Source organism: Lolium rigidum, chromosome 3 (genome assembly GCF_022539505.1).
Source record: "Lolium rigidum isolate FL_2022 chromosome 3, APGP_CSIRO_Lrig_0.1, whole genome shotgun sequence".
NCBI lineage: Eukaryota > Viridiplantae > Streptophyta > Magnoliopsida > Poales > Poaceae > Lolium > Lolium rigidum.
In genome coordinates this window covers 328614785-328642294 of record NC_061510.1, presented here as the reverse complement: position 1 = coordinate 328642294, position 27510 = coordinate 328614785, and the positions used below count along the sequence as shown (strand labels likewise).

The following is a 27510-nucleotide window of genomic DNA, read 5'->3' as shown; positions in this document are numbered from 1 at the left end:
TGCATGAAGTATACCCACAACAATTATTGTTATCGATAGTTTTTCTAAAATATAATCAAACTCTTCTTAACTTGATAATATTAGGAATATGACAATAGGACGAATCTTACTAGTAGCGCACCCAAAAAAAAAGTCACGCCACCGTAGCGTGGCAGAAGCTAGTGCGCTACGAATATAACACTATAGGGCTGTTTGGTTTCCAGCCACACTTTGCCAAGCCAAAGTTTGTCAATTTGGTATTTGTTTGGTTCTTGCCACATTTTAGAGCTGCCGCACTTCACTGTTCATATGACCCACTTGTCATAGAGTGAATTTTTTTACAACTTTTACCATACTTTGTGGTTTCCAAAATCCTAACCACACTTTTATGGCTGCTACAGTTGCCAAAGTTAGGCTTGGCAAAGTATGACCGAGAATCAAACAGGCCCTATATGTAGCGCATGAAACCTGGACGTATGGTACCCATGGGGCAGAAGTTAACCGCGGCATGCCCTTCCAACCCTGTGCTACGAGTAGTTTCGTGCAGCTAGCGGGCCCACTGGCTGGTGGTATATGATCTAAGGGCATCTCCAACGGGGCGACCCATCCCGCGCCCGCGCGTCCGGATGGGTCCAGTCGGACAAAAACCCGGCCCAACGCGGGGACGCACCGCAAAAGCGGACGGCCGCGGCGTCCGGAACGACGCAAACCCGGCCCAAATCTGGGCTAGGTTTGCGTGGCCGCGGATGGCACGCGCCGTCCGCTCGCGTCCGCGTGCTCGGTCGCCTCGTCTCCCTTGGGCCCACCTGCCGGTGACCGGGGAGTCTATTAAATGGGGACCGGAGGGGATCCGGCCCTCCACTCCGGTCCCCACTCCACTCCCGAGCAAAACCGCCGCCATGGCCCCGAAGCGACGGTTCGCTCCCCGGAGCGAACGACGACGAGGCCAGCAGCGGTCGGCGTCGGCCGCCGGCGCCGCGACCATCGTGCGGAAACCGAGGCGGCCTCCACATCGGAGAGGCCGCCCGCCGCGGCGCGGCATTGCCGCAACCGCCGCCGCTGCTGCTCGAGCCCAAGCCCGAGTCCTCGGAGGAGGACCCGGACCTCCGCGCCGCCCTCATCGTCTCGGCGGCGGAGGAGGAGGCGAAATGGCCGCAACTCCATGCGGCCATTCGCACCTCCGAAATGGAGGAGGCGGCGCGGCGGGGAGGTGGAGGACGCGGAGGGCTGGGAGCTCTACGCCCGGGCCCTCCGGGCGCGACGGGAGGAGGAGGAGGAGACGGCGCGGCGGGAGGAGGCCGGGCGCCGCGCCGCCGAGCAGCAGCGCCGCCGAGGAGGAGAGGTGCCGCCGCCGGAGGAATCGGCGCCGAGGAGGCCGGGCGGCGCCGGCTGGCAGGAGAGGCGGCAGCGCCTCCGGGCGGCGCGGGTGGCTCCGGACCCCACTCGCCGTGGGAGGAGGCCCCGTGGTCTCCTCGGCCGGAGTCCCCGGCGCGGTCGAGCCACAACAGGTGCCTCGCCGCCCGGGGACCTCGACGACGTCGCCGACGACGCCCACGGGGGCTAGGCGGCGCACCGGCGGCCACCGCGCCGCCGACCAAACCCTAGAGGGTTTTTTATTTTCTGTTTATATTTTAGTTTAAATTTAAAAGCCCATATAGGGGCTTCTTTTGTTAGTTTTATTTGCCCAAAATAGGGCTATGTACTAAATTTGCCCAAAATAGGGCATATGTTTAATCAAATACCGTTTAAATTTGTCATTTTCATTTTGTTTTCGTGTTTCTCCAATTTACGATGCGTCCGCGTGTTGGGCGCAGCGCGCGACCCAAACGGACACGCGGACGCGGGCCGCTGTCCGCGTGTCCGGGCGGCGACCCAAACGGCCCAAAACGGACGGCCCAGCGCGTCCGTTTGGGTCGCCCGGTTGGAGATGTCGTAGGCTAACAGTAGTGACTTGGTGGCAGCGTACCACTTACTCGTAGGCTTCCAGTATTTTGGGGGGACCGTATGCCAATGTGGGCCCCACATACAGGGTAGCATACTATAGTTTTAAACGCCCCCGGTAGTAAATCCAAAGATACATGTACGCAGCTGCACAACTGTACTTGTCATCTGTTCACCTGGCATCACTTCGCAATGCGATTACACCAAAAAGAATTCCCCAATTCCTCTTAATCCTAAAAGCTGTACAACACACCCTTGGTGAGACGCAGAAACACATGATCCGAGTCATCGATTATATTTTGGTTAAGGGGTTCCTAGGCATGGATTGTGATATATGAGCCCTCAAATATAATTATATGTTTCATTCTTCCTCCATATTTCCTTTTCTCTTTGTACAATTCCTCCGCAATCTTCCACTCTCATGGTCACTACACTTACTGAAGGTACATTTCTGAGACTAAATAAGCTCTTGGCAACAGGGTGGGTGAGACCGGCAAATGGTAAATCGTTTTTAACACTTGTCTGGTCAAGATGCATAGGTATCTCTGGAGCAGAGTAGCATTGTAGCAACGGTAGGTGAGATCAAAGCAGGAGGATCCCATTTAGTATCCTTTATTTGAGTAACTAAAGTACATGTGCAGTGGTATTATCTTAGTACTGCCATGTAGGTTAAATTATAAGAAGATAGTATTTCAAAAATACTGAGTACTTCTTAGTTAAGACATGATATTATGTTAAGAACAAAAATACCTCCACCGTACGAGATGTATTTTCTTAGTCACATGTTTTATCGTATTATAATTCAAATTATCCTCTCATTTTAGGATCACACAAACAATAATGTTAGATAACACTACTACCTCTGTCCCAGTTCATAGGACTTGCGCGTATACCTAGGTTATCAATTTGGCCAACATAATTTTATTTATATAATATAAAAATTATATCATTAGAAAGTAGAAATCTAAGCTTTCTAATGATATATATTTTGTAATACATCTTCAAATTTACAACCTAGGGACACGCATAAGCCCTGTGAACTGGGACGGAGGGAGTATGAGAAAATCCATTGAATATAATTTTTTATCTTTATCACGGTAGAGAGGAATCCGTGGACTTGCTTCCCCACGGTACCACGTAGGATCGGATGATATGGTGGCAGGCTCTGCACCGCCAGGTGCTACTTGCAGGAGAGGCAGCCTCCTCAGCTCGGAAAGGAGATGGAGAGAGAAAAGTAGTAGAGAAGGGGGAGGTGGAGAGCAAGGAGTAGACAAGCCGGAACAAAGTGACGTGAGAGGAGAAAATAGATGGGTCCCTTGTACTGCTCCTTTGGTTTGGATAATTTTCTCTCAGAGCTATGAGCCTACATGGAGGAGATGGAGCGACCGCATGTGACTGCCTCCTTTGCTCATGCCCTTACTCGTATGCTTCCAATATTTTGGGGCACCATATGCCAAAGTGGGCCCCACATATTGGGTAGCATACAATAGTTTTAAACGCCCCCGGTACTTGACTACTACTCCCTCCGGTCGGATAAAATTGACGCGAGGTGCAGAGGAAGTAGCCTGCTTATGTACCTACTTTGCGTCAATTAAAGACGGACAGAGGGAGTAGTAGCGTAGATGTCACTGGTTACAAATCGATGCTTAAGAAAAAATGGGTTTAATTTTTTAAATATGGCTATAGAAATGTCATTGGTGGTTATTTAGCGGTAGAGGGAATGAATGAATAATTACAAAATAAACTCTGTTTTTTAAATGGAAAATCAACACTGTTGGGTCACCATTTGTATGGGCTCCAAGATGGAAGACACACTTACCCGGCCATGTCGTCGTTGCAAAATTTTCGATGCACCCAAACACATGTTATAGGCGGGCACCCCTACGTAGCGGTCGACCGCGCGCCAGCCCATGAACCGACGGGCGTACAACGCACACCTCCACATGATGACCAGCAGAGCTAGTACTACTTCACGTCAGATACATGAGCCGAACTTTTTTATACTATACTTTAATCTATGTACTGTAGTAAAATGTAAAATGGATATTTCGAATATATTTTGCATATTTTTAACTCTCAAATTTATCATCGATCCAAAAAAAACTCATTTAATTTCAAATATTATGAGAACATTTTTAGCTCACAATTTATCAACCCCTCCGCCCAATATTAATCAACGGTAAATGTGAAAAGTTATCCACCTGAAAACATAATTTTATTTAGAATACTTTGGGAATATTTTTAGCTCATAATTTATCAACCCATACGCCCGTTATTTATCAACGGTAAATGTGAATAGTTATCAACACAAAAATCTAAATTACATTAAGAATATTTTGGTGACTTGTTTAGCTCAAAATTTATCAACCCACATGCCAGCTATTTATCAACGGTAAATGTGAATGGTTATGAACAAATACTAGGAAGCCTAGGCGCGGCGGCACGCCGCGCCCGTGGTGTTACTTTTTAGTATGCAAAGTAGCGGTTTTGAAGTGTGACAGTAAGAAAAATGTAGAGCAAGCTTGATTTCATTGAAGATGAGCACGTACTGAAAAATAATCAATCTATTTATATAGTAGAAGTAAGATAAGATAGATGATATAACTGACCACATTAAGAAAGTTGCTCCATATGTAGGACTCACATTAGTTGACTGTGCTAGCAGAGATTTACATGGTATTACATGGTTAATAATGTTGAGTGAGACCACATGGAGACATTGGACGGAGCAGGACCGAGCAGGTACAAATGTCTACATGACTGAGCTAGACGGAATCGGTACACATTGAGCGGTGCCGTTGCACATCCCTACTGAATTACATAGTGGATGGATCTGCATTACAGAGGGCATGAATTATCCAGTTACTATTGGTAACACTATTATCTAGATTGTCTTCTCTAGAAATGCATCAGCTCTTGTAGGTAGCTTGAACACCAATGTTAGCAGCTATTGCTTGCCACACCTGAATTTAGCTATTTAAACATCATCTTTGGTACTGCTATTAGTTTTGAACAATCAGTACTCATTTTGTGTACACCAGTAGGAATGAAGATACTATATGATGTATAAAAGCTCACCACATCATTATCTAAGCAAAATACTCCTCGTTTAATACTACTGTTATATGGACTTTCCCCTGCAATTGATTTGAATTGATCAGTACTTAGTATGTACATACCAATGAAAATTGTTACATCAAACACTATGTAGAAGCTTCCATAGCAGTACCTAGGTGTAAATGGTTTTAACATATTTTTTTCAGTAGAATCTTTTGTGCACATGTATAAGGTGAGGTTGCCAACTGAGATAGCAGCCTGTGAACTATATGAAATAGCAAAGAAGATTCACCATAATCATTTTAGAATAGCATAATATAAAGGCAAATAGCAACAAAGATGCAACACCCCAGCACACCTCGTGAGTGGAAACGAAAGGACCCATCAATGCCGTGCGGTATTTGCCCGGAAGCGGCGAGGCTAGAAGGGTTGAGGTGGAGCGGTTGCCCGATGGCTAAGGTTCGTTCCCAGGTCGCCCGCGGGGGATGACATGGGAAGCTCTTAGTTTTGTCCATTGCACAGCTGTACCTCATTGGCATTTTATCAACAATATTGAAGGATTTTTTTTTCATGGTGTTAAAAGAGTGGAACAAATAAGAGTAGCTTGGTTCAACATGTTTGGGATACGGGAATACAATTAGATACTTGTAAGTGTGCATTATGATGATCATAGGAAAGGCAGTCTATCGAAGAAGCTAGACAATAGTGAAATTGGAAAGACAGAGACCACATTTTTTTTTCCAGAACTTGAAATCTCGTGAATAAAACAGCCATTAAATTGGGCCAAGTCCACATCCACTTGCATCTAACCGTATAAGGATAAGTAAATAAAGTGTTAAGTAGTGAGTTGTGTGTCAAGTGGGATACCTCACAATGAAAACCAGTTCATACAAATTCATCCATGTTTCTTGATTTCTGTACTCCAAGACGCATGCAGATGATTTTTCAATAATGACTCCAACGCGATAAATATTTCAACAATTCAATCTGCGTGCATTGTTCTTCAGGCCTATGTGCAAGTTCATGTCGTCAGTACAGAGATTCCTGTGAAACAAAACAGAGGAAATTGATTTACAGTGGCACATCCACTTGCATAGCCGTGTAAGGATAAGTAAAATGAAGTGTTAAGTAGTGAGTTGTGTGTCAAGTGGGATACCTCAAGGTCAACAGCAATGAAAACCAGTTCATACAGATTCATCCATGTTTACTGATTTCTGTACTCCTAGACGCGAGCAAATGAGTTTCAGTAAACGACATGATAAATATTTCAACAATTTGATCTGCATTGTTCTTCTGATCTGTGAGCAAGTTTATGTCTTCAGTACAGAGATTTGTGCGAGGCAAAACACAGGACATTGATTCAGATGGCCTGCTTGGTACGGTATTACCTGACATAGAGTGACAGTAATTGCATTGCAGAGGAAGAAAGAAAGCAAATAGATCCCAAGACACACAAGGCCGAAACCTACGATGCCTCCAATGGGCAGGACGGGCGAAATCGTTAACGCTCTCCAGAGTGCACCCCGGAGCTCGTCGGCAGCCACCAACGCGTCGATCACTCATAGAAACTATGAGAAAATTTAACAGATGGGTAATCTTCATTAAGAAAGAAAATAAAAAGCAAAGAAACCAACACAAGAAGCAAAGGTCCATGAGAAGAACATACAGCAGTATGACACAACCAAGCGAAGCCGCCACCGATCGTGACGCAACAGAACCAGTAAAACGGCTAGATGCCCTAAATCCAGAGGAAAACTGCACAGAAAAATAGCATGTTAGTCAGTTAGTGAAGGGAAAGAAAGAACTGCCCTGGCCGACCCCTGCTCACCATCCTGCCTGAACGCCGACTGTGCAAGGAAAGAAAATAACCGCCCCCGATGCTCCCTGCTCGCGGCCCCGCCTCAACGTTGACGGCGCCGCCGCCACCAACCTCCCTCCCGAGGTCGCGCCATGGCTAGATCGGCGCGCTCCGCCGCCGCCATGGCATGGCCGGATTCGAGAACTCAGCCCGATGCCGCTCATCCCCGCGTTCTGCTCCCATCGCTGTGCCGTCGAGGTCTCTGTACCCGGCTAAGGGAGGTCGAGGCATGGGGCAACTTGGTAGGGGGAAGCAAATTATCCTGTTGCTCGCCTAATGGCAAAACAGCGTCCTCCTCCGCCGAATAGCCACCGACGGTCCGACGCGGCGGCCGTTGCCACCGTTGCGACCATCCTTAAACTCCTCACGAGCTGCTGCTGACCGGCAGCACCGATTCGGTCTCCTCCACGGATTCCCCACCACCGTGACCCCGCAACGCCGCTCTGCCTAGGGCAACCCTAGTCGCCTTGGTCTGTGGCGCGCCTCCCAGCGACCCAGCCTCCTCCTACTCCTCAGCGTGTCTGCTTCGTCCTCGGCTTGCTCGCGTGGAATCTCGCCTAGGAGAACCACCCAGAGGGAAGCCGGTGAAGGTGGCGCTCGACCAAGGAGGCATGGAAGAATTTCATGGAAGAGATCGTGGGAGGAGGCGGGAGGAAGAGTACGTGTCCGGCAGGTACACAAAGTATGCACTCTCGATTGTTCTAGGGTGAGGTCAGTTGCCGCTTTGACTACCGCTTTTTGGATGAAGTGAACATGCTAATGTGAAAAGAAAGGGAACGGGCTTCCTCTAGTGAGCACGATGGCCAAAAACACGCAGAACCGGTAACCGGTAACTCTCCCGTCAAAAACAGGAAGAAACTGGAAAATACTGATGGAGTAAATAAATGTACCAACCAGAAAATGCACGACGTGTCATATAACCATTGAATGGAGGAAAGGATAAATAGCACATGAACAGTGCCCAAATCAATTTGGAGCGTCTAAACTGTTTGAACTTTATATAGTGTATAATATCTAAATTACATTAAGAATATTTCGGTGACTTGTTTAGCTCATAATTTATCAACCCATACGCCCGTTATTTATCAACGGTAAATATGAATAGTTATCAACACAAATATCTAAATTACATTAAGAATATGTTGGTGACTTGTTTAGCTCAAAATTTATCAACCCTGTACTTGTTTTTTATCAACAGTAAATTAAAATTTTATCGACCCGAAAAGCTAATTTTATTTCAAATATTTTAGCGATTTTTTTAGCTCACAATTTATCAACCCATATGCCCGTTATTTATCAACGGTAAATGTGAAAAGTTATCGACACTAAAACCTAAATTTCATTTATAATATTTTGGTGACTTATTTAGCTCAAAATTTATCAACCCTCTACCTGTTGTTTATCAACGGCAAATTAAAAATTTATCAACCCGAAAAGCTAATTTCATTTCAAATATTTTAGCGATTTTTTAGCTCACAATTTATCAACCCATATGGTCGTTATTTATCAGCAGTAAATGTGAAAAGTTATCGACCCGAAAACTTAAATTTCATTTAGAATACTTTGATGACTTTTTTAGCTCAAAATTTATCAATTGTATACCCGTTATTTTGTCAAGAACATGAGAAACCTTGATAAAGAAAGTACTTCATTTAAGTTGCAAGTGGTAGTTCATTTGAGTTGCAAGTGATTCTCCCACCCATTATTTCCCCCCTTAAAACCACTAGCCCGAAAATAGAAATTACAAAACTTGGTCCAAAGAAACATGACATGGCGTAGCAAATAAGACAAAAGGGAATTGATAAAAGGGAATTATAAAAAACTGTTCAAATAAAGGGAATTATAAAAAACTGTCCAATGAAAGAGAATGGACAAAGGGAGTATCTTTTAGTACAGAAAATAATAACTACAAAGGAATGAACAAAAGGGAATTGAGCTTTCCGTGAATTTTGGGTCGGCAGCCGTGCCTGCTCCTGTTTCTTCCGTTTGATAAAACGATCCCTACAGCCCAATTAACCCAGGCCCATCGGGCTCCCCCTCCCTTTTTACATCCAACCCCTGCCTGCTTTTTCTAAAAAGCGATCAGGTCCACCCATCTCTCTCCTTCTCCTCCGCATCAGAGAACCCGACGTACTCCCCGCTCGATCGCCCCACTCTACCAGAGAACCCGAACGCGACGGGGACAGCGACGGGTGCCTCCCCGCTCGAGCACCGCCGGCTATCTCGACCTCCAGCCCTGCCGCATCTCCAGGCGTTGCCTCCCTGCCGCCTTCCTTCGCCGTACCCGTGCGGAAATCCTCCACGATTTCCCGGTACTCGACGATGTTCATCGGCTCTCCGCGAGCTCCACGACGCTGGTCGACTCTCCCCCGTGCTCCCGGCCCTGCATCTCGCCCCGCGTCATGGCGCGGCGCTGCGCGCTGCTATGCCTACCGCACTGCTCCCGTGGGCGCGCCGGCCTCCCGAAGGAAAACGAGAAAAGCACCGAACAGATACGACAAAAAAAGGAAAGTATAGCGCTCCGCGCGGGCCAAAACTGACCGCGCAGGTGGTCGAACGCCAGAGAGGGAATTCGGTTATAGGCCTTGGGTGAGGGGGATCAAACATCCTTCTTACTCCTAATAAGAACGCCATTTGCGTCTCATCCGTCTCCTAATCAGAATCATGCACCCTCCCGCAACACTAATGTTAGCTTTCTCCCACCTTGTCTACAGTATCACGGAAGAAAATCCAAACGTGCATGTACGTAGCTGCATAGACGTACTTGTCATCTGTTGACCTGGCATCACTTCGCAATGCGAGTACACCAAAAAGAATTCCCCAATTCCTCTTAATCCTAAAAGCTGTACAACACACCCTTGGTGAGACGCAGAAACACATGATCCGAGTCATCGATTATATTTTGTTTAACGGGTTCCTAGGCATGGATTGTGATATATATGAGCCCTCAAATATAATTATATGTTTCATTCTTCCTCCAGATTTCCTTTTCTCTTTGTACAATTCCTCCGCAATCTTCCACTCTCATGGTCGTCACTTACTGAAGGTACATTTCTGAGACTAAATAAGCTCTTGGCAACAGGGTGGGTGAGACTGGCAAATGGTAAATCGTTTTTAACACTTGTCTGGTCAAGATGCATAGGTATCTCTGGAGCAGAGTAGCATTGTAGCAACGGTAGGTGAGATCGGCAAATAAAAGCAGGAGGATTTTGTATCCCATTTAGTATCCTTCATTTGAGTAACACTAAAGTACTTGTGCAATGGTATTATCTTAGTACTGCCATATAGGTTAAATTATAAGAAGATAGAAATTAAAAAATACTGAGTACTTCTTAGTTCAGACATGATATTATGTTAAGAACAAAAATTCCTCCACTGTACGAGATGTATTTTCTTAGTCACATGTTTTATCATATATAAATTATCCTCTTATTTTAGGATCAGACAAACAATAATGTTTAGATAACACTACTACCTCCGTCCCAGTTCATAGGGCATGCACGTATACCTAGGTTATCAATTTGGCCAACATAATATCATTTATATAACATACAAATTATATCATTAGAAAGTAGAACATCTAAACTTTCTAATGATATATATTTTGTAATACATCTTCAAATTTACAAACTAGGGACCCACATAAGCCATGTGAACTGGGACAGAAGGAGTATGAGGAAATCCATTGAATATATTTTTTTATCTTCATCACGGTAGAGAGGAATCCGTGGACCGCCACCTTTATTCAAGCCGAGCCGACAACCCCCACGGCACCTTCCGGCAACCTGCGGGATCTGCCTCCCGAGGTCCGGCAGTAGCGGCGACGGGAGGCGCAGGTGATAGGTGCGTGGAGACGGTGCGATGGGATCTCCCCGGCGGTTCCCTATGGGGCCCACACGAGGGATCGGCGCTGCCCTGGATCAAAAGATCGAGAGATAATATACACATAATATTTTCCTTCTTTCATTCTCTTCCTGTTCTCTATGGTTTGCGTTTGCCCTTAGTCTACTCTCGTGTCTAGTTTTTGTTAGCATCACAGAAATTCAACAAGTTTATGGAACGACCCGAAGAAAAGTCTGAAAGGCCGTCATAGCTATATTAATCTAGAAGACCCATACTCCAACCAATGAACCAAGCAACCTGTGGTGAAGAAAACCGTAGGCAGGACCCAGGCATGACACGACTTGGCTGACCCCAGCGTCAGGGCAGCACGTACGTGTGTGGCGGGCTCCATCGTTATCGCGGCTAGGCCTAGCCGGCTAGCCGGGTTAGGCACGCCCGTCTCCTTCCGTTGCGCCACCCGTTGAACGCCATTTTCCACGTGTTCACAACATTCTCCACCCAGCCGCCAAGTCCCCGTCAACTCTGACCAGACCAAACCCCACGCGCAAGCCGCGCAGACCACCACGCACGCCTACATATGCACCGCACGTAGCTCCCTGCAGTCCGCGTCTCACTCTCACACCGCCCATCGAGCTTGCTCGCAACTCTGACCGACGACCACGAGGAACGAAAGCAGAGGAGCTCACCAGCACGACCGATGGAGCACGGCGGCGAGCGGAGGTACGGCGGCCACGAGCAGGCGCAGAGGGCGCCGGCCAGGCCGATGCGCGCCCTGCCGCCGGCGCCACCCAAGGTGTACCGGGTGGAGCCCAGGGACTTCCGGGAGCTCGTGCAGCGGCTCACCGGCGCCCGCGCGGCATCAGCGTCCACGACGGGGGCCGCCCCAGCTCACGCGGCCGCGCCGGCGCCGGCGCACGGGCGCAGGGAGGCCGCCGCGCCGGAGCAGTTCGACTACTCCTCGTGGTTCTCCGCGCCGCTGCTCAGCCCCGCGTCCATGCCGCCCGGCATGGACGGCCACCACCACGGTGCTTTACTGTAGACTGTACTAGTATCTTATTACTTCAGTCGATGCTCAGCGGCTGTAAAGTCGGTCGAGCTAAATGTTGCAGCTCCATCGATAACTTCTCCCCTTCTCTTTTTCTTTTTTCTTGTTTCAAGGGATGACGCGCGACTAGTAGATGACAGCGCTTTCGTTCATGTGATTAAGTATACGTTCCGATGAATACAATAATAAACAAGTCATTTTAGTTTGCCCTGGAATTCTCTCATTCTTTGTACCCAATCATGACAATCATCCAATATGATGACTATGCTTTGCTTTCCTGCTGACCTGTGATTATTCCCGTCAACTCCGGTCATCATTAGCTAAACTTTGTTCCATTTAATTAGCAAATTGAAGATGGCGTGGACACTTCCTAAAAAAAAAAAAAAAGAATTGTGGACACGCCTTCCCTTTTCTTTTATTTTGCATTTGCCTTTTTTCTCCCACTTGTTGATTAACACGTTTTGCTATTGGTCGAAAATGACGAATAAGAGCGGGTATGCTTTAGATAACCACTTGTTTTACAATCGTAGCAATCGAAATCCTTGGTTATACTGCCATTGGACTTGATCAAGTATAGTTTGTTTGAAGATACGAACAATTCGAAAGAAGCAGAGCAGGCAGCTAGGGTGGAAACCATAGCAGCCGCCACCGTCTATCTCGTCATTATCATCTATGACTGGGAATTCACAGGTCCCTACCTCTTCTGCTAGTTGCTCCGGCAGAGGAAGGGGTGGGGACTTCGGACCTACGCTCGGCGCTGTAGAAGGGTCCCTAAAGTTAGAGTTTGGTCAACTGGTATCGTCGTTATGGTGGCTAGCTATAGCGATGTTGTGTGGGACAAGAATAAGGTATACACGTCTACTGGCCCCCCTCGTCGGCGTCGATCTCGCCGGCGGCGCTGAGGAGGGCGGAGATTCGTCTGGTCGCCGCTTCCTCCTTGTAGTGGTGGATCTTGTACAGTCTACGTCTGTTATAAGTGTTTGGTGTTAGAAGATTCAGATCAATTGAATGGTTCTATGACGACAAGTTCGGCTCTGGGGCACGGATCATCAACAACGTCAAGCCGGCTCGGTAAGGGAGCGGTGACAGCGGTGTGTCGGCGGCTCACTCTGGCACCAGTGGTATCTAGGTGGTCCAAGGACCTCGATGTATTTTTGTAGTATGTTTGGGGTGCCTTGTACTTTTTGTGAACTCATGGAATAGATTCAGATCTTTCCCGCAAAAAGAAGATATGAGCAATTTTCTGTATGTTTTAATCTAGATATACGAAAGATAACATTTGGTAATCATAACAGTATTATTAAAATCTAATCCCTATTAGAAGGGTTACAGTGCGGTGGATGAACACTCGTTTTCCCAGTGCTGTCGTTGGTAGCATTTTTTATTGAATTCACACACATCAGAACAATACGAAAACCAATCCGAACATATATCTAAACATTCTATGTTTGCGCAAAAAAATATCATAGAAAATATTCATTTTTCTGCACATGTAAAAAGGACAAAAAAAACTATCTCGTGAAATGGTATTTCAGAGCATGGAAAATAGTCTTATATACATATGCCATGAAAGTGCCTTTTTGTAAAACTTTGGGTTCGAACGTAGAATGTCTGGTTGTGCATACAAATATTCTTTCAAAATTTACAGACATTAAGCCGTGGGTGCTTCTATATCTATGAGCTAACGTGAATTTCCGAGTGACAACATATTAATATAAACATTAGCATGATATACAAACTAGGAGAATATTTTATCTTCAGCAAGTGGTTAAGTAATTTAAAATAAGGAGAAGGCCAGTTGTCCAATAGCTTGGCTCTCAATTCTACTTCATGGAATCTCTTTATCATATAGGATGGGTTACCACCATGAGCATTACGGGTCTCATACCCATCTTGATTGATGCATTGTCTATCATATTGTGTGATACATCATTTGTAATATGTAGATGTTTGGGTATAATACAATTTAACTACTTCGAAGCTTCTCATTATTTTGATAGATTTATTCTACTTTTTAGATGTCTTGCTGATTTTATATTATCTTTAAAACTACTCATCTTCATGAACCAAATTGGAATAACAAGATTAATTAGATGGCTTACATTAGTTTTTCAACCACATGCAAGTCTATCAAGTTCAGGCAAAGCAACTCTACTCTAACAGTGGTATGAAGTATTGTGATCCCACAATTATAAATTAATAGCTCATATAAACAAGGTGATGGCAATCGTGAGGGCTTCGTCGCCGTCCAGCTCAGAGCGGCTGGAGGGGAGCTTCTCCTCCTTTTTCACGGCCGCCACCATCTCCCACTCGTGTGCGATGAGGCCGATGTATTCTAGGGTTTTGTCGTCTGGCTCCTGTTGTGGGATGTCATCGCCAGTGACCTATGGATCCACATCCATGCCACCGTACCCGTCATCGCCACCGCTGTCCTGTCCGTGGACATACTCGGCGTTGCCCAGGTAGGTGGCATGGAGAGGCGGGTTCAACTCCTAGCAGGGGAACATCTCCCACGCGCTAGAGTTCACGGCGTAGGAAGGGTCTTGCAGCAGATTTTCCATCGCCACTCTAGGCCTTTCTAGTGCCACGGGAGGGACTGGCAACCTCTACGCGTGTTGTCGTTTGGTCTCGTAGAGTTAGCGTTGGGCCGGTGGGTCGTTTGGTCTCGTAGAGTTAGTGTTGGGCCGTTGCGTTGGGTCGTTTGGTCTGCACGTGTTGGCCGTTTGCATCTGGCTGCCGGGTCGGGTCTTGTCGTGTCCTCCTATTGCGTCTCTAGTGATGCTCTAATATATTCAAAACAATTCTTTTATCAAAAAATCCACCCATAGGTTTGTTTCTCACCCCTCTCAACCCCCGACGAGTCTGACCAGAGGAGGAGGAGGCAAAGATGGCGCTGGGCTGACTTTTGGTATACGATAATCCACGTGTTGACCTCGTCAACGCGCTGTGACCGTGTTTCCCAGCGGTTCCACTGCTCTGCCTCCAATTTCACAAAATCTATTCACAGTCGGTCAAACCCATGATTCTGGCCAACACAACAATCTGCACGGCTCACTTTGCTAGCTAAAACTTCTTTTTTTTGTTCATTGGCGATTTCCGTAAAAAACTGGCATTCGCCATTGACTGATTGGCGAATAAGCAAAAAGGAAAAAAACAACAACATTGATGAGTTGGCTCTGCATACTCCGCTGGCCTCCACCAAAGGTGTTGTTTCTGGCTCGGTTCGTGGCACCGTTGATGAAATCCATGAGAAGAAGGGGACAGCAGAGCCCTCCAGCGACCTCTTTGTTGTAGTTGTCGCTCTAGGAGACAAGGAAGGCTGGGTGCAGGAGGGTCAGCATGGCCGTCCGGCCGCGAGACATCGTCTTTGTTTTCGAAGGAAGGTCTCCAGCATTGTCGCTTCTTGAAAGTGTTGGGCACGTGGGAGATGTTGTCGGTGCTCGAGCGTGACCACCAGGTCAGCACATGCCGTGAACACTTTAGATGCATCTGTTGTCGGCGTTCGGGTCATCGGGAGTGTTTTTGTCATGCATACTTTCCCGCCGCTCGTTATTCCTCTCCGGATGCTCGTGCTCGTTCTTCGGACACACTTGATCCTTGCCAGCGGAGCAGCTCTTCCTCCACTCAGCCTCGACGTCCCTCGACGTCCTGAAGTTGGTCTGAGGTCTCGCCTGCAACATCGCTGCCAAGGCCATCTCCAAGGTGTTGTGAGGAGTTCAACGGCAACGGTAGCTTCGACCCTCGCCTTTGGTGCCAGTTTACCTTCCTGCGTTTGGATCTTGCTCAGTTGGTTGCTAACCCCATCGATGAGGTGTCTCGTCCCTTTGTCAAGAGGTGGCAAGTCTCAAGCTGTTATTGGCATGCGTTGGTGACTGTTAGGTGCCAATGGAGGCATGTTCTCCAGGTGGGCAGTAGCTTGCCGCCGTGCGGGCTTTGTTTCCGCTTGGCTCTGCTGAGCATCATGAGTTGTCTGGGGATTCATTCAGTGTGCCAGAGCTCCTGGATTTGTGTGGTGGCTCCTGGATTTGTGTTGGGATTCATTCGTTATGCCTTCTTTCGTTGAGAAAGTGAGATCCGATTCGCATGAGATCTTGGTTGTGGCTTCTCCACCGAGTCAGCCACTTGGCTTTGAGAAGAGTGGTGCTGCTGACGCTGCAGTTTCTCTCTCATCTGCGAGGCATGCGGTTCCTTTTGTTGATGGGTTGCTAAGTTAGGAATGTTGGCAACGATGCCCAGAGCTGTCGTCGCGAGAGAGGTTTCCATTTTTCTCACCACCTTGGCTGCTGCTTGCCCTGGATCGCCACCAATGCCTCGTTCGTGTCGCCTTATGATCCCTTGTGTTGGGTAGAGTAGGTGCGGGCCTACTATTCGGGCCTTTGTTACACTTGGCGGTGGGTATGCGGTTTATGTGGACTTGACCTTGTTGTTGTAAGGTTTTCTAGAGACTCCCTTCTTAATTAATACATGAGTCAAAGTTTTCGCCTCTATTTAAAAATAGAATGCTCTTCCAGCTGAGGCCCGAGCTCCACTGAGGTACATACATATCTGGTCTCTCTTTATTGGTTCATAGTCACTATGGAATACCGACTAATACTACTAGTGTAGTAGAAGAAAGAACACATTGCAGCCGATTAATTATCAGGGAAGAAATATCGTAAAGCACGCATATGTGCCTCTACTGCATATCGCCATCAGTAGCCATATGCATTGTCACGGTATATTTCGCTACGATCGACGCGTATACTGAATTACTGATCACTCTCGCTCACTGGCAGGCGCCATGGACCAAGCAGAAAGGCCGCCCAGCTCGGCATCCGATCAGCAGTAGGCGATGCACTTGGTCTTGCAGTCGACAGTGCAGCCGCCCCCGCCTCCTCCGCCGCCCCACCCCTTGCCGGAGCCGCTGTAGGACTTGTAGCACTTCTTGGGGCACGTGAGCTTCTTCTTGTAGCAGGGGCCCTTCTCGGAGCACACCGTGGTGGATGCCGCCACGCCGCCGCGCGAGTACCCGCCGGTCGGCCCGCCGTATCCGCCGCCCCACCCGCCGCCCATGCCCGGAACGTCGAACCCGGGGATGCTGCCGAAGCCCGGGATGGTGGGGATGACGCCGCCCCCGCTGCCGCCCGCGCCGCCAACGGCACCTGAGCCTGGCTTGGTGGCCGGCGGCACGTACGGCTTGGCCGGCTTCTTGCCGGACGGTGAGGGAACGTACGGCTTGGCCGGCTTCTTGAGGGCCGGCGAGGGCTTGGTCTTGACCTGGGCGCCGTCGCGCGTGGCCAGGGCGGCGGTGGACGCGAGGGCGAGCAGGAGGAGCAGCGCCGCGACGCGGCGAGTGCCGTCCGTGGCCATGCCCTGTGAGCTGCTGTTCGGGCTCGCCTTTGCTTTTGGTCGATGAAGTGTGGTACCAATACCATGTGGGTTTCTCAGGGTTGCTATTAAGTAGGGGGAGAGATGATCTGCGCTGCGCGAGCGAGAGCGATGGATGAGCGAGGTCGTGGCTCGCGAGATGTGCGCATTAAAGCCAGATTTGGACGTGTGAGGAGGATGATTCAGATGAAGGAGATGGTGGGGAGGTTGGGGCACTCACAGAAGGAACGGTGCTACAGCAGTGTGGTTTCAGTGGAGTTATGATCGCCGCCACGATGGGCTGCAAGCTGCACTGCCTGCCGGCGCCAGCTGCACGCGCTTTCGCGCCACCCGGTTGATTCGAATCCAAGCCATTCATGGTGACTTTAAGAGCATTTTCACTAGCGGTTCTAAATAGCGATTCCCATAATTCTACTTGATGCTCGGTGTAAAACGGACTTTCACTTACGCTTCCAAAAGGTGGCTAGCGCATTTTGGAGCACAATAGAATAACGGGCAATCCCAAACCGGCTCATACACGCAAGGGCTGGGTTGGGAGCGCTCACACTCCAGTCCATGTTGGATTTCCCGTGGGATCCTCCTGGCAGCCGCACGTCCATTCCGTCGGTAGGCCCTTCTATGGCGCCACTCATCGACCACCCCAACTCGCCAGCACAATGTGGCGTACGGCAGCGCCATTTATTCGCAGTTCATCCTTCCTACAAGGTATTCGACGGTTTGCCACAATGGACAGCGACGGCGAGATGATGATACAAATGTTGTTGAAATAGGAGGTTTATGCCACCGCCAATAAACAACAACTATTACTACTGATTTTGACCAACCTCCTCCTTCGACAATGGATAGTCGCCAGCCCTCGACGTGGTGGATCAAGGGTTAGGAAGGCAAAGAACAAGGACCAGCATCGGCTTGCCAGGGCAATGTTGCCGGACTCCGGATGCTTCAATGACGACGCAACACATACTGCAAAGGATATCGACGGCGATTCAAGATAAACAAGGAGTTGTTAGATGCATATTGTGTTCGGCGTCAGGGTGTACGACACCTACTTCATATGCAAGAAAAACTGTATGGAACTCCTCCATATGCACAAGACGACTATCTACGCCATGTCGAATTCCATATGCTTCGAGCGTGTCTACATGTTCAGGCATACATGGTGGTGTTTGGGACAAACTATTTGTGAACACTAGATGCGGAAAATATATTTTGGTGGCACAAATGCAACCAGTGGATTTTCTAGGATGCTTGGAAGCCCCGACTATATGCACTGGGTTGAAAGAATTGCCTATTTACTTGGCAATTGTTGTACAAGGATCGTACCGGAGAGTGCAATGTGATATTTAAAGTTGTAGAAATTTTTGACCTCCAGATTTGGTATTTCACAATGATATCAACGTGTTACAACGCCTCTATGGCGTTTGCAAGACTGGCTGAGGGACATGCTTCGGCCGTCAACTATGAGAACAATAGCTGCGCATACTACAATTGTTGCTATCTAGCCGATAGTATCTATCCACCATACCTTGTATTTGTGAAAACAATTCACGATCCTGCTACAAATAAGAGAGCTTATTTTGCAACATGTCGGGAGGCATGTTGGAAGGATGTTGATTTGGCTTTTGGTGTGCTCCAGCAGCGTTTTTCCATTGTTCGGTACTGCTCTTACCTGATCGGAGTCTCGTAATTGGAAGATGATGAATTATTGTGTGACTTTGCAAAACATGGTCATGAAGAGTGAGCGGGAAGAAGCTGTGGATGATGACCATCCATTTAATCATTATGGATTTCTTGCCCAACCTTATCAGGTACTAGCCGAGTTTCATGCTTTCCTTGCCACTCATCAGAATATCCAAGATGCCATACTTAATCTAGTTGAGCATTTGTAAAAGAAGAGAGAAAACGCCACATGATTTTTGAACATGTTGAATTGCATTTTTTTCGAATTCGTGTATGTATCATTTAATTTGTACGTTTGAATTATTATGTGGAACTATTTATGTGTTTGAACATTGTAATACTGTTTGAACTGTTGTCTAAAACTATGCAAAATGTTATATTTCAATGAAAATATATAAATAAATTAGGGGCCAGCCGTATTAAGTTTGCAGATATGGGATATATCATCAATGGCAATAGCATGTGCACATTTATGTCCCTCGCAGGCTCGCGACCTTTGCGTCGCCTGCCGCTCCATCCTGGCCACCGGCCACCGCCACCGGCTCTCGTGTACCACCACCGTACGTGTTCATGTTAGTCTCAAAGGAGAAAACGGAGCCTGCAAGTCGCCGACAGAGAACATGGGACGAATTGAAGGCCAAGCCGATGATCTGTTGCGAGCGTTATGGCCTGCTGCTGCACACAGCGTGATCTCGCAGTCTCGGTACAGGATTCAGCCGTTCAGGTCTTGCCTACATTTATTAGGCTCTCTCTCAAGTCTGAATCTGGATGCACAGGTGAGCTGGACAAGTTCCAGTGGTCAAGCAAATCGTATCTGATCCGGCCTCCGGGAGCCCATTTATATTTCTAGAAGAAGCTCTCAACAATGGACAATGGAGTACCAAACTGTAGAGGGAGCTTTAAACCAGCGACCACCCCCAGGCGGAACGGCGGATTTTTTTTTTCTTTTTTGCTTCATAAACATCTTCACTGCTCGGCCGATCAACCACATTCGACATTCTGTCGTGTTTGTCCAGATGATGATGAACCATTACAGTCGCACGGCTGTATTTCAGTTGAAAAGAGTCGATTTCCTGAGTAGAATAGTTTGATCTCAAAAACTCCGGCTTAGCCTAGAAAGGTTTGTAATCAAGAGTTACAAATCAACTTCCTTAGACCATCTTCAGTCGTGTTTCAAAACCGTGTTCAATATTAGTGTTGGATTAAACGTTCGGGGGACGCAGCCACGTGGTTCTGCATATGGCGCACGTCTTTACACAGCCACGTCCCCCCAAACATGGTCCTCGTTTTACTTTTTTAGGTTTTAGGGTATTTAAAGACACAACCAATTCAAACAGATCACATAAATAAATATGTTTAACGTTATTGCACTTGAATTGAAAGTTAACCAACAACAAACCGAACAAATAAAAGTTGGGCTACATCAAGGCACCCCTTGCTGCCTCTCCTTTGAGCCTCCATAGATGCTCTATGAGATCATGTTGCAGTTAAGTGTGAATAGTGGTGTCACGGATTACTACGGGCATGTTTGCTTCCCAGCCACACTTTGACAAGCCTAACTTTGGCAAGTGTGGCTAAGATTTTGGAAGCCATAAAGTATGGTAAAAGTTGGCAAAAAATTCACTCTATGACAAGTGCGCCATATGGACAGTGAAGTGTGGCAGCTCTAAAGTGTGCCAAGAACCAAACACATGCCAAATTGCCAAACTTTGGCTTGACAAAGTGTGGCTGGGAACCAAACAGACCCTACATGTATAGCGAGAAAATCAGCACTCTGCAGGCACCTGGTGATCAATCTCCATAAAAGGGCCCCGACACTCGTAGGGACAAACATTCCTGGCTCGAGTCTTGCGGTCATTCTCGATGATCATGTTGTGCATGATCACACAAATTTGCCACCTCCCGCATTTGGTCGTGAGATCCGCAAAGAGCAGGGTACCGAACAATAGCAAGATACTGAAGCACACCAAATGCCTGCTCGACATCCTTCCCACAATTCTCCAATTCTTCTGACATGTTGGTGCGGAGATTGTTTTGACAAATGCCGCCAAAGTTCGATAGATACCATCGGCTAGATAGTAGTCTTTCTTATATTGGTGGCCATTGATCTCATAGTTCCATGGTGGAGCATGACCTTCCACAAGTTTTGAACACACCGAAGAGCGTTGCAACACGTTGATGTCATTGTGCAATCCCGCCATGCCAAACCAAGAATACCAAATCCACAGGTCATAATCCGCCACAACTTCATAGCAAATAAACAGATCTTCCATGACCAATGCATACAATCGATGCCTCCAAGCATCCCAGAAAATCCACCACATTCGACATTTATGTTGTGTTTTCCTAGATGGTGATGAATTTCAGTTGAAAATAGTCGATTTCGAGAGCAGAATTGTTTGATCTATTACACTCCGGCTTAGTCTATGGAGGTTGTAATCATAAGTTACACATCGACTTTCTTATGTAGGACTTTGCTATCTATAGCAAATTATCCTTTTGTTGGCATGGATTATGGCGGTTTAGCCGCCACGTGGAATTTCCTTTTAATTTCCAAATATTAAAATAATTTATCTTTTCAATCATAAGTTAAAATTCAGATCTCACGACGAGATCTTTGGTAGATCTCATGTGGATAGGTTTTAATAATATTATTTTTGAATATAGCTTTCAGATTATAGTCGGTTAGCCACCAGATTAACCATTGTTGGTTCCTAGGTTAAAATCAAATGATTCCGGTTTTCGTTTATTGTTGTTTTTCAGTTGGTGCACATTCACTTTGTTCTACATTTGATTCCCTTGATTTGCACCAATCTCAGCGTAGTTCACTTTTGGGCTTATTTTGGTCCATGCCCTTACGTTGTCATTGTCCTAACGGAAAAGTTGTGTGTCATTTCGTTTAGCTCGGGGAGGAGGGGAGGAGGCGCAGATGGTCATGGCAGAGAGATATGCAGGGTGAGGGGTCACAATCGTCCACACACGGAACATATAGGGGTGGTTTGTGGGGCGGAAGCTGTTGAAATATTGGGCCTACACTTAATGGCCCATACTAGATTTCAGATTTTCCCTATACATCTCAAAGCCCACTTAGTGGCAGCCTTGTGAGTTTGAGCCCAAGTTGGTGGCAGCTCACTAGGGAGTGGCAAGAGGTGGGAAGTTTAGTCCCACATGGAAAGTTGGGAGTAAGTTAGACCACCTTATAAGGTGGGTTGTTCCACCACTAGTAAGTGAGTGAGAATAGGAGTGCTACACGCGTGCGCTCCTCCTCCTCCTCCTCGCTCGTCTCGACTCGACGCGCGCGCCGCGCTCGTGGTGAGTGGATTGAGCCTCGAGCCGAGACTTTCCTCCTCCTCCTCGCTCGTCTCGACTCGACACGACGCGCGCGCCGCGCTCGTGGTGAGTGGATTGAGCCTCGAGCCGAGACTTTTCTTACTTTTTGCAGCTCAGGAAAACGAACAGAGTCCTAGACGGACGCGTCGCAGTTAGTCGGTTCGGGTCGCTCCCGGATCGTGGGCTATCTGTAACCGACTCAAAACGTGCGTGCGACGTGGACGTGGCCCACGTTGCCTAGGGTTTCCTGAGCCTATATAATCTCCTGTCCGGCTACCGCAGAAACATATCTAATACACGAGTTAGGGTTTCCACCTCTCTCTGCTTGCACCGCCATCGTAGCATACTCCATCCCGCGCGCAGACGTGCATCGGCGAACGGGAGAGCATGTCTCCGGAACCACTCGTCCTTGCGATCCTGTACGGGAGAGGGCGAATTAGGTTTTTGGGAAGCGCTCTGCGCGACTGCTCAAGCTCTTCATCACGGGTCGCCTTCCGTCCAAGTCGGGCGGTGCTGCCTACCGTCGTCTTCGACGCCGTCTACTTCGACCCGTCGTCCCCGTCGTCAACAACGTTGTCATCAACAACGTTATCGCTACGACATCATCCTGCTACACCTCCACCGCCACCTCCACCAGATCGGTACGTGCGACATATCTCGATCTATTTAGCGATGGATGTTTTACCGTTTGTGCTGCTGCTACTCATGTTGGTTAATGCATCTACTATGTTTGAGTTTCACATGTTAGTAGTTGCTGTCATCATGTTTTATATTCTGGAATTAATCATGGAAATTGTGCCTAATTATCCAACAATCCAAAAACCTAATTGTAGGCAATTTCCTGAGTTAACAATGGCTGGTTTTTCGATGCACCGAGGCCGGATAAGTTTACCGGTGTGCACTTTAAGAGGTGGCAGGTTAAGGCCATGCTCCGGCTTACTCATCCGAAAGTATTCGAAGTTACCGATGGTTTACCCGAAGGAACTATATCTGACCAAGATCGGAACAAGTTCAAGGAAAACAATACTCTCTTCGTCGGATGCGTTGCGAGTATTCTTGTTGATCGTCCGTGTGATGTGTACATGCACATAACGGATGGTAAAGAGCTCGCGGGATGCACTCGAATGCTAAATTCGGTGCAACCGATGCTGACGATGAATCGTACATCATGGAGAGCTTCCATGACATCAGGATGGTGAACAACCGTTCTGTAGTCGAATAAGCTCATGAGATACAGTGCATTGCGAAAGAGCTTGAACTCCTTAAGTGTGCCTTACCTGACAAGTTTGTGGCTGGATGCATCATCACTAAGTTACCCCCTTCATGGAGGAACTTTGCCACAACTCTCAAACACAAGAGACGAGGAGATATCGCTTGAAAATCTGATAGCGTCTCTTGATGTTGAGGAGAAAGCTCGAGCTAAGGATAATACTCGGGAAAGGAGAGGGTCGATCTAGCGCCAACATGGTGCGTAAGAAACCCTACAAGCAAGAACAAAGGGAATAACAAGCCCTCCTTCAATAAGCCTATGAAGACTACAACCTTCAAGAAGAAGAAGATGATAAACAAAGCGGATCCGAGCTGCTTTACGTGTGGAGAGACTGGCCACTTTTCTAAGGACTGTCCGGAGAGGGCAGACCGCAAGAAAAAGGCGAGGCAAGTCAACACGGTGACCGCTAGCAATGCTGATGGGTACGGTAATCTCTTTACTTGTTCTTTCGGTATTTCAATCTCCATGTTGGTGGATTGATACAGGTGCTAATGTTCATGTGTGTGCTGACATATCCATGTTCACTTCTTACCAGGTCGCCCGGGATTCTTCCGTCTTGATGGGGAATGGGTCACATGCTTCGTTCGTGGTGTTGGCACGGTAGATCCGAAGTTCACTTCGGGAAGATCGTGCAGCCGAGGAACGTGCAGCATGTCCCTACTATGAACAAGAATCTCGTTAGCGGCTCCCTTCTATGCGTGAGATGGGTTTAAGGTTGTTTTAGAGTCGAATAAAGTAGTTGTTTCCAAGTTTGGACAATTTATTGGTAAAGGCTATGAGTGCGGAGGCTTGTTCCGCTTTTCGCTTTCGATTTCGAGTAATAAGTCTGTGAACCATATTTGTGGCAATGTTAGTGATGATACCAGTGTTTGGCATTCTCGTTTATGTCACATTAATTTTGGTTTAATGTCTGGGCTATCCAGTTTAAGTTTAATTCTGAATTTTACAATTGCCAAAGGTTCTAAGTGCCATAGTTGTGTGCAGTCAAAGCAACCTCGGAAGCCTCACAAGGCGGCCGAGGAGAGAAACTTGGCACCTCTAGAACTCATACATTCTGATCTATGCGAGATGAATGGTGTGTTGACAAAATGTGGAAAGAGATATTTCATGACATTGATTGATGATGCGACTAGATTTTGCTATGTTTATTTGTTGCGAACTAAAGATGAAGCTTTAGACTACTTTAAAATTTATAAGGCCGAAGTTGAAAATCAACTAGAGAGAAAGATCAAGCGTCTTAGGTCGGATCGTGGTGGTGAATATTTTCCTAAAATCTTTGATGAATTCTGTGAGGAACATGGCATTATTCATGAGAGGACGCCTCCCTATTCGCCCCAATCAAACGGGGTTGCCGAGAGGAAAAACCGCATGCTAACTGACTTGGTGAATTCCATGTTAGCCACTCGTTGGTTTATCAAAGGCATGGTGGGGGGAGGCTTTATTGACTTCATGTCATGTCCTGAATAGAGTTCCTAACAAGAATAAAGATAAAACCCCTTACGAGGAGTGGGCTGGAAGAAAACCATCACTTTCGTATTTGCGCACATGGGGATGTTTGGCGAAAGTCAATATTCCAATCACTAAGAAGCGCAAACTCGGACCAAAGACAAGTGGATTGTATCTTTCTAGGTTATGCTCCGTGGAGTGTAGGATATAGATTTTTAGTAGTTCAATCCGAGGTACCCGATATGCATGTTGATACTATTATGGAATCTCGTGATGCAACATTTTTTGAGAATATGTTTCCTATGAAAGATATGCATAGCATTGCTAGAATTTCTACCGAGATAATTCCCGAGTCTAGTACATCTAATGAGTATTTTGAACAATCACATGAGAATGTTACCGAGAAGGATGACAATGAAGCTCCTAAACGGAGCAAGAGACGAAGGATTGAAAAATCCTTTGGTGATGATTTCATTGTGTACCTTGTGGATGATACTCCCACGTCCATTGCAGAGGCATATGCATCTCCGGATGCGGATGATCGGAAAGAAGCTGTCCATAATGAGATGGACTCGATTCTTTCTAATGGAACTTGGGAGCTATCGAACGACCCCATGGATGCAAGCCTCGTGGGCTGCAAATGGGTGTTTAAGAAGAAGCTAAGACCTGATGGTACTATTGAGAAGTACAAGGCGCGGCTTGTAGCTAAAGGCTACACACAGAGAGAAGGCGAAGATTACTTCGACACCTATTCACCTGTCGCTACACTTACCACCATTCGAGTACTACTGTCCATGGCTGCCTCCTATGGTCTTATCGTCCATCAAATGGACGTAAAGACAGCTTTTCTTAATGGAGAGTTGGAAGAGGAAATCTATATGGATCAGCTTGATGGGTTTGTAGTAAAAGGTGAAGAAAGAAAGGTGTGCAAGTTGCTGAAATATTTATATGGCCTGAAACAAGCACCTAAGCAATGGCATGAGAAGTTTGACAGAACTTTGACTTCGTAGGCTTTGTTGTCAATGAGGCCGACAAGTGCGTTTACTATCGCCATGGTGGGGGCGAAGGTGTTATACTATGTTTGTATGTGGATGATATTCTGATATTTGGTACAAACATGAAAGTAATACACGAGGTCAAGTCCTTCTTGTCAAAGTGCTTTGATATGAAAGATCTGGGAGAAGCTGATGTGATTCTGAACATCAAGCTTATTAAGAACGAGAGTGGGATTACTCTAACACAATCCCATTATGTTGAGAAGATCTTGAGCCGGTTCGGCTATATTGATAGCAAGTCTTCTCCAACACCTTATGATCCCGAGTGTGACATTACGCAAGAACCGGAGGATTGCCGTAGATCAACTGAGATACTCTCGGATTGTTGGCTCACTCATGTACTTAGCGAGCGCGACTAGACCGGACATCTCTTTTGCTCGTTAGCAAGTTGAGTAGGTTCATGTCAAACCCGAGTACCGATCATTGGCATGCACTTGATAGGGTCATGCGCTACCTATGTGGTACAATGAGTTATGGGATTCACTATTCAGGGGCACCCAGCTGTGCTTGAAGGATATAGTGATTCAAATTGGATCTCGATGTAGCCGATCTCTACGCCACTAGCGGGTATGTATTTACCTTTGGAGGTGGCGCGAGTGTCATGGAGATCTTGCAAGCAAACAATATTGACGAGGTCAACTATGGAAGCAGAACTTATCGCGTTGGACACAACCACTCGTTGAATCGGAATGGTTGCGTGAGCTCTTGATGGACTTGCCTCGTGGTTGAAAAACCTGTTCCAGGCAATCCTTTTGAATTGTGACAATCAAAGCTGTAATTGTCAAAGTGAACAATTCTAAGGATAACGCGAAGTCATCAAGACACGTCAAGAGACGTTTGAAGTCCGTCGAGAAATTGCGAAACTCCGGAGTAATAACCGTTACATATATTCAAACGAGACAAAAACTCCGGCAGATCCCTTTACAAAGGGACTATCACGTAATGTGATAGAAAGTGCATCGAGGGAGATGGGTTTGAGACCCGTTGATGTTACACCATAGTGGTAACCCAACCTTTGTGATCGGAGATCCCGTGAATTAGGACCTTGGAAGAACAAACTAGTGGTTTAATTGAGGAGAGTATTATGTAATCCTCTCTATGTGAAGATGCACAACTCTCAATTGCTGTAAGGCAGGTTGGCAAAAGCCTTAATGTGTTTATGTTGGCTATTTTAGCAAAGATGATGTCCTACAGAGTATTCTTGAAATAACACACCTATATGAGTCCGATTGTTAAACGTCGCAATCTATGAGATTTGGGTGATCTCTAGTAAACTCATGAAGAGACCACGAAGTATGACGCATATGCTTCACCCGCGGGGTAGGCTACTGATACGTCCAATTTGCATCACTATTTTATATCATAATTTGCTGTTATTCATTGATATATTTCATATTTGGAGATGATACTTATGTTATTTCATCTATTTTGCATGTTTCATGATTATTGGACGATCGCGCACCGGAGCCAGGATTCTGCTGGAAAAAGCACCGTCATAATGCAATATTTCGGAAGATCAACAGTTGAAGGAAATTATATGAAAATTCCTATTTTTCCGCGACGATCGAAGGGAGCCGTGACGGGGAGCCGAGGAGGGCCGCCATGGGCCCCCCCCACACAGCGCGGGCCCCGCCCTAGC

The 27510-nt window shown here is 46.9% G+C and overlaps 2 protein-coding genes across 2 annotated transcripts; one reads left to right on the top strand and one right to left on the bottom strand.

Annotated features, from left to right (window-relative positions):
* Positions 1 to 11375: 11375 nt before the first annotated feature.
* On the top strand, positions 11376 to 11929 carry LOC124697026. Its single transcript, XM_047229671.1, has one exon. It carries the CDS (start codon positions 11376 to 11378, stop codon positions 11715 to 11717), a length of 342 nt encoding a protein of 113 aa, XP_047085627.1. The 3' UTR covers positions 11718 to 11929.
* Positions 11930 to 16541: 4612 nt separating this feature from the next.
* Positions 16542 to 17091, bottom strand: LOC124700029 (eggshell protein 2A-like). Its single transcript, XM_047232232.1, has one exon. The coding sequence runs from the start codon at positions 17070 to 17072 to the stop codon at positions 16542 to 16544; it is 531 nt and encodes a 176-aa protein (XP_047088188.1). The 5' UTR covers positions 17073 to 17091.
* Between the last annotated feature and the right edge of the window lie 10419 nt (positions 17092 to 27510).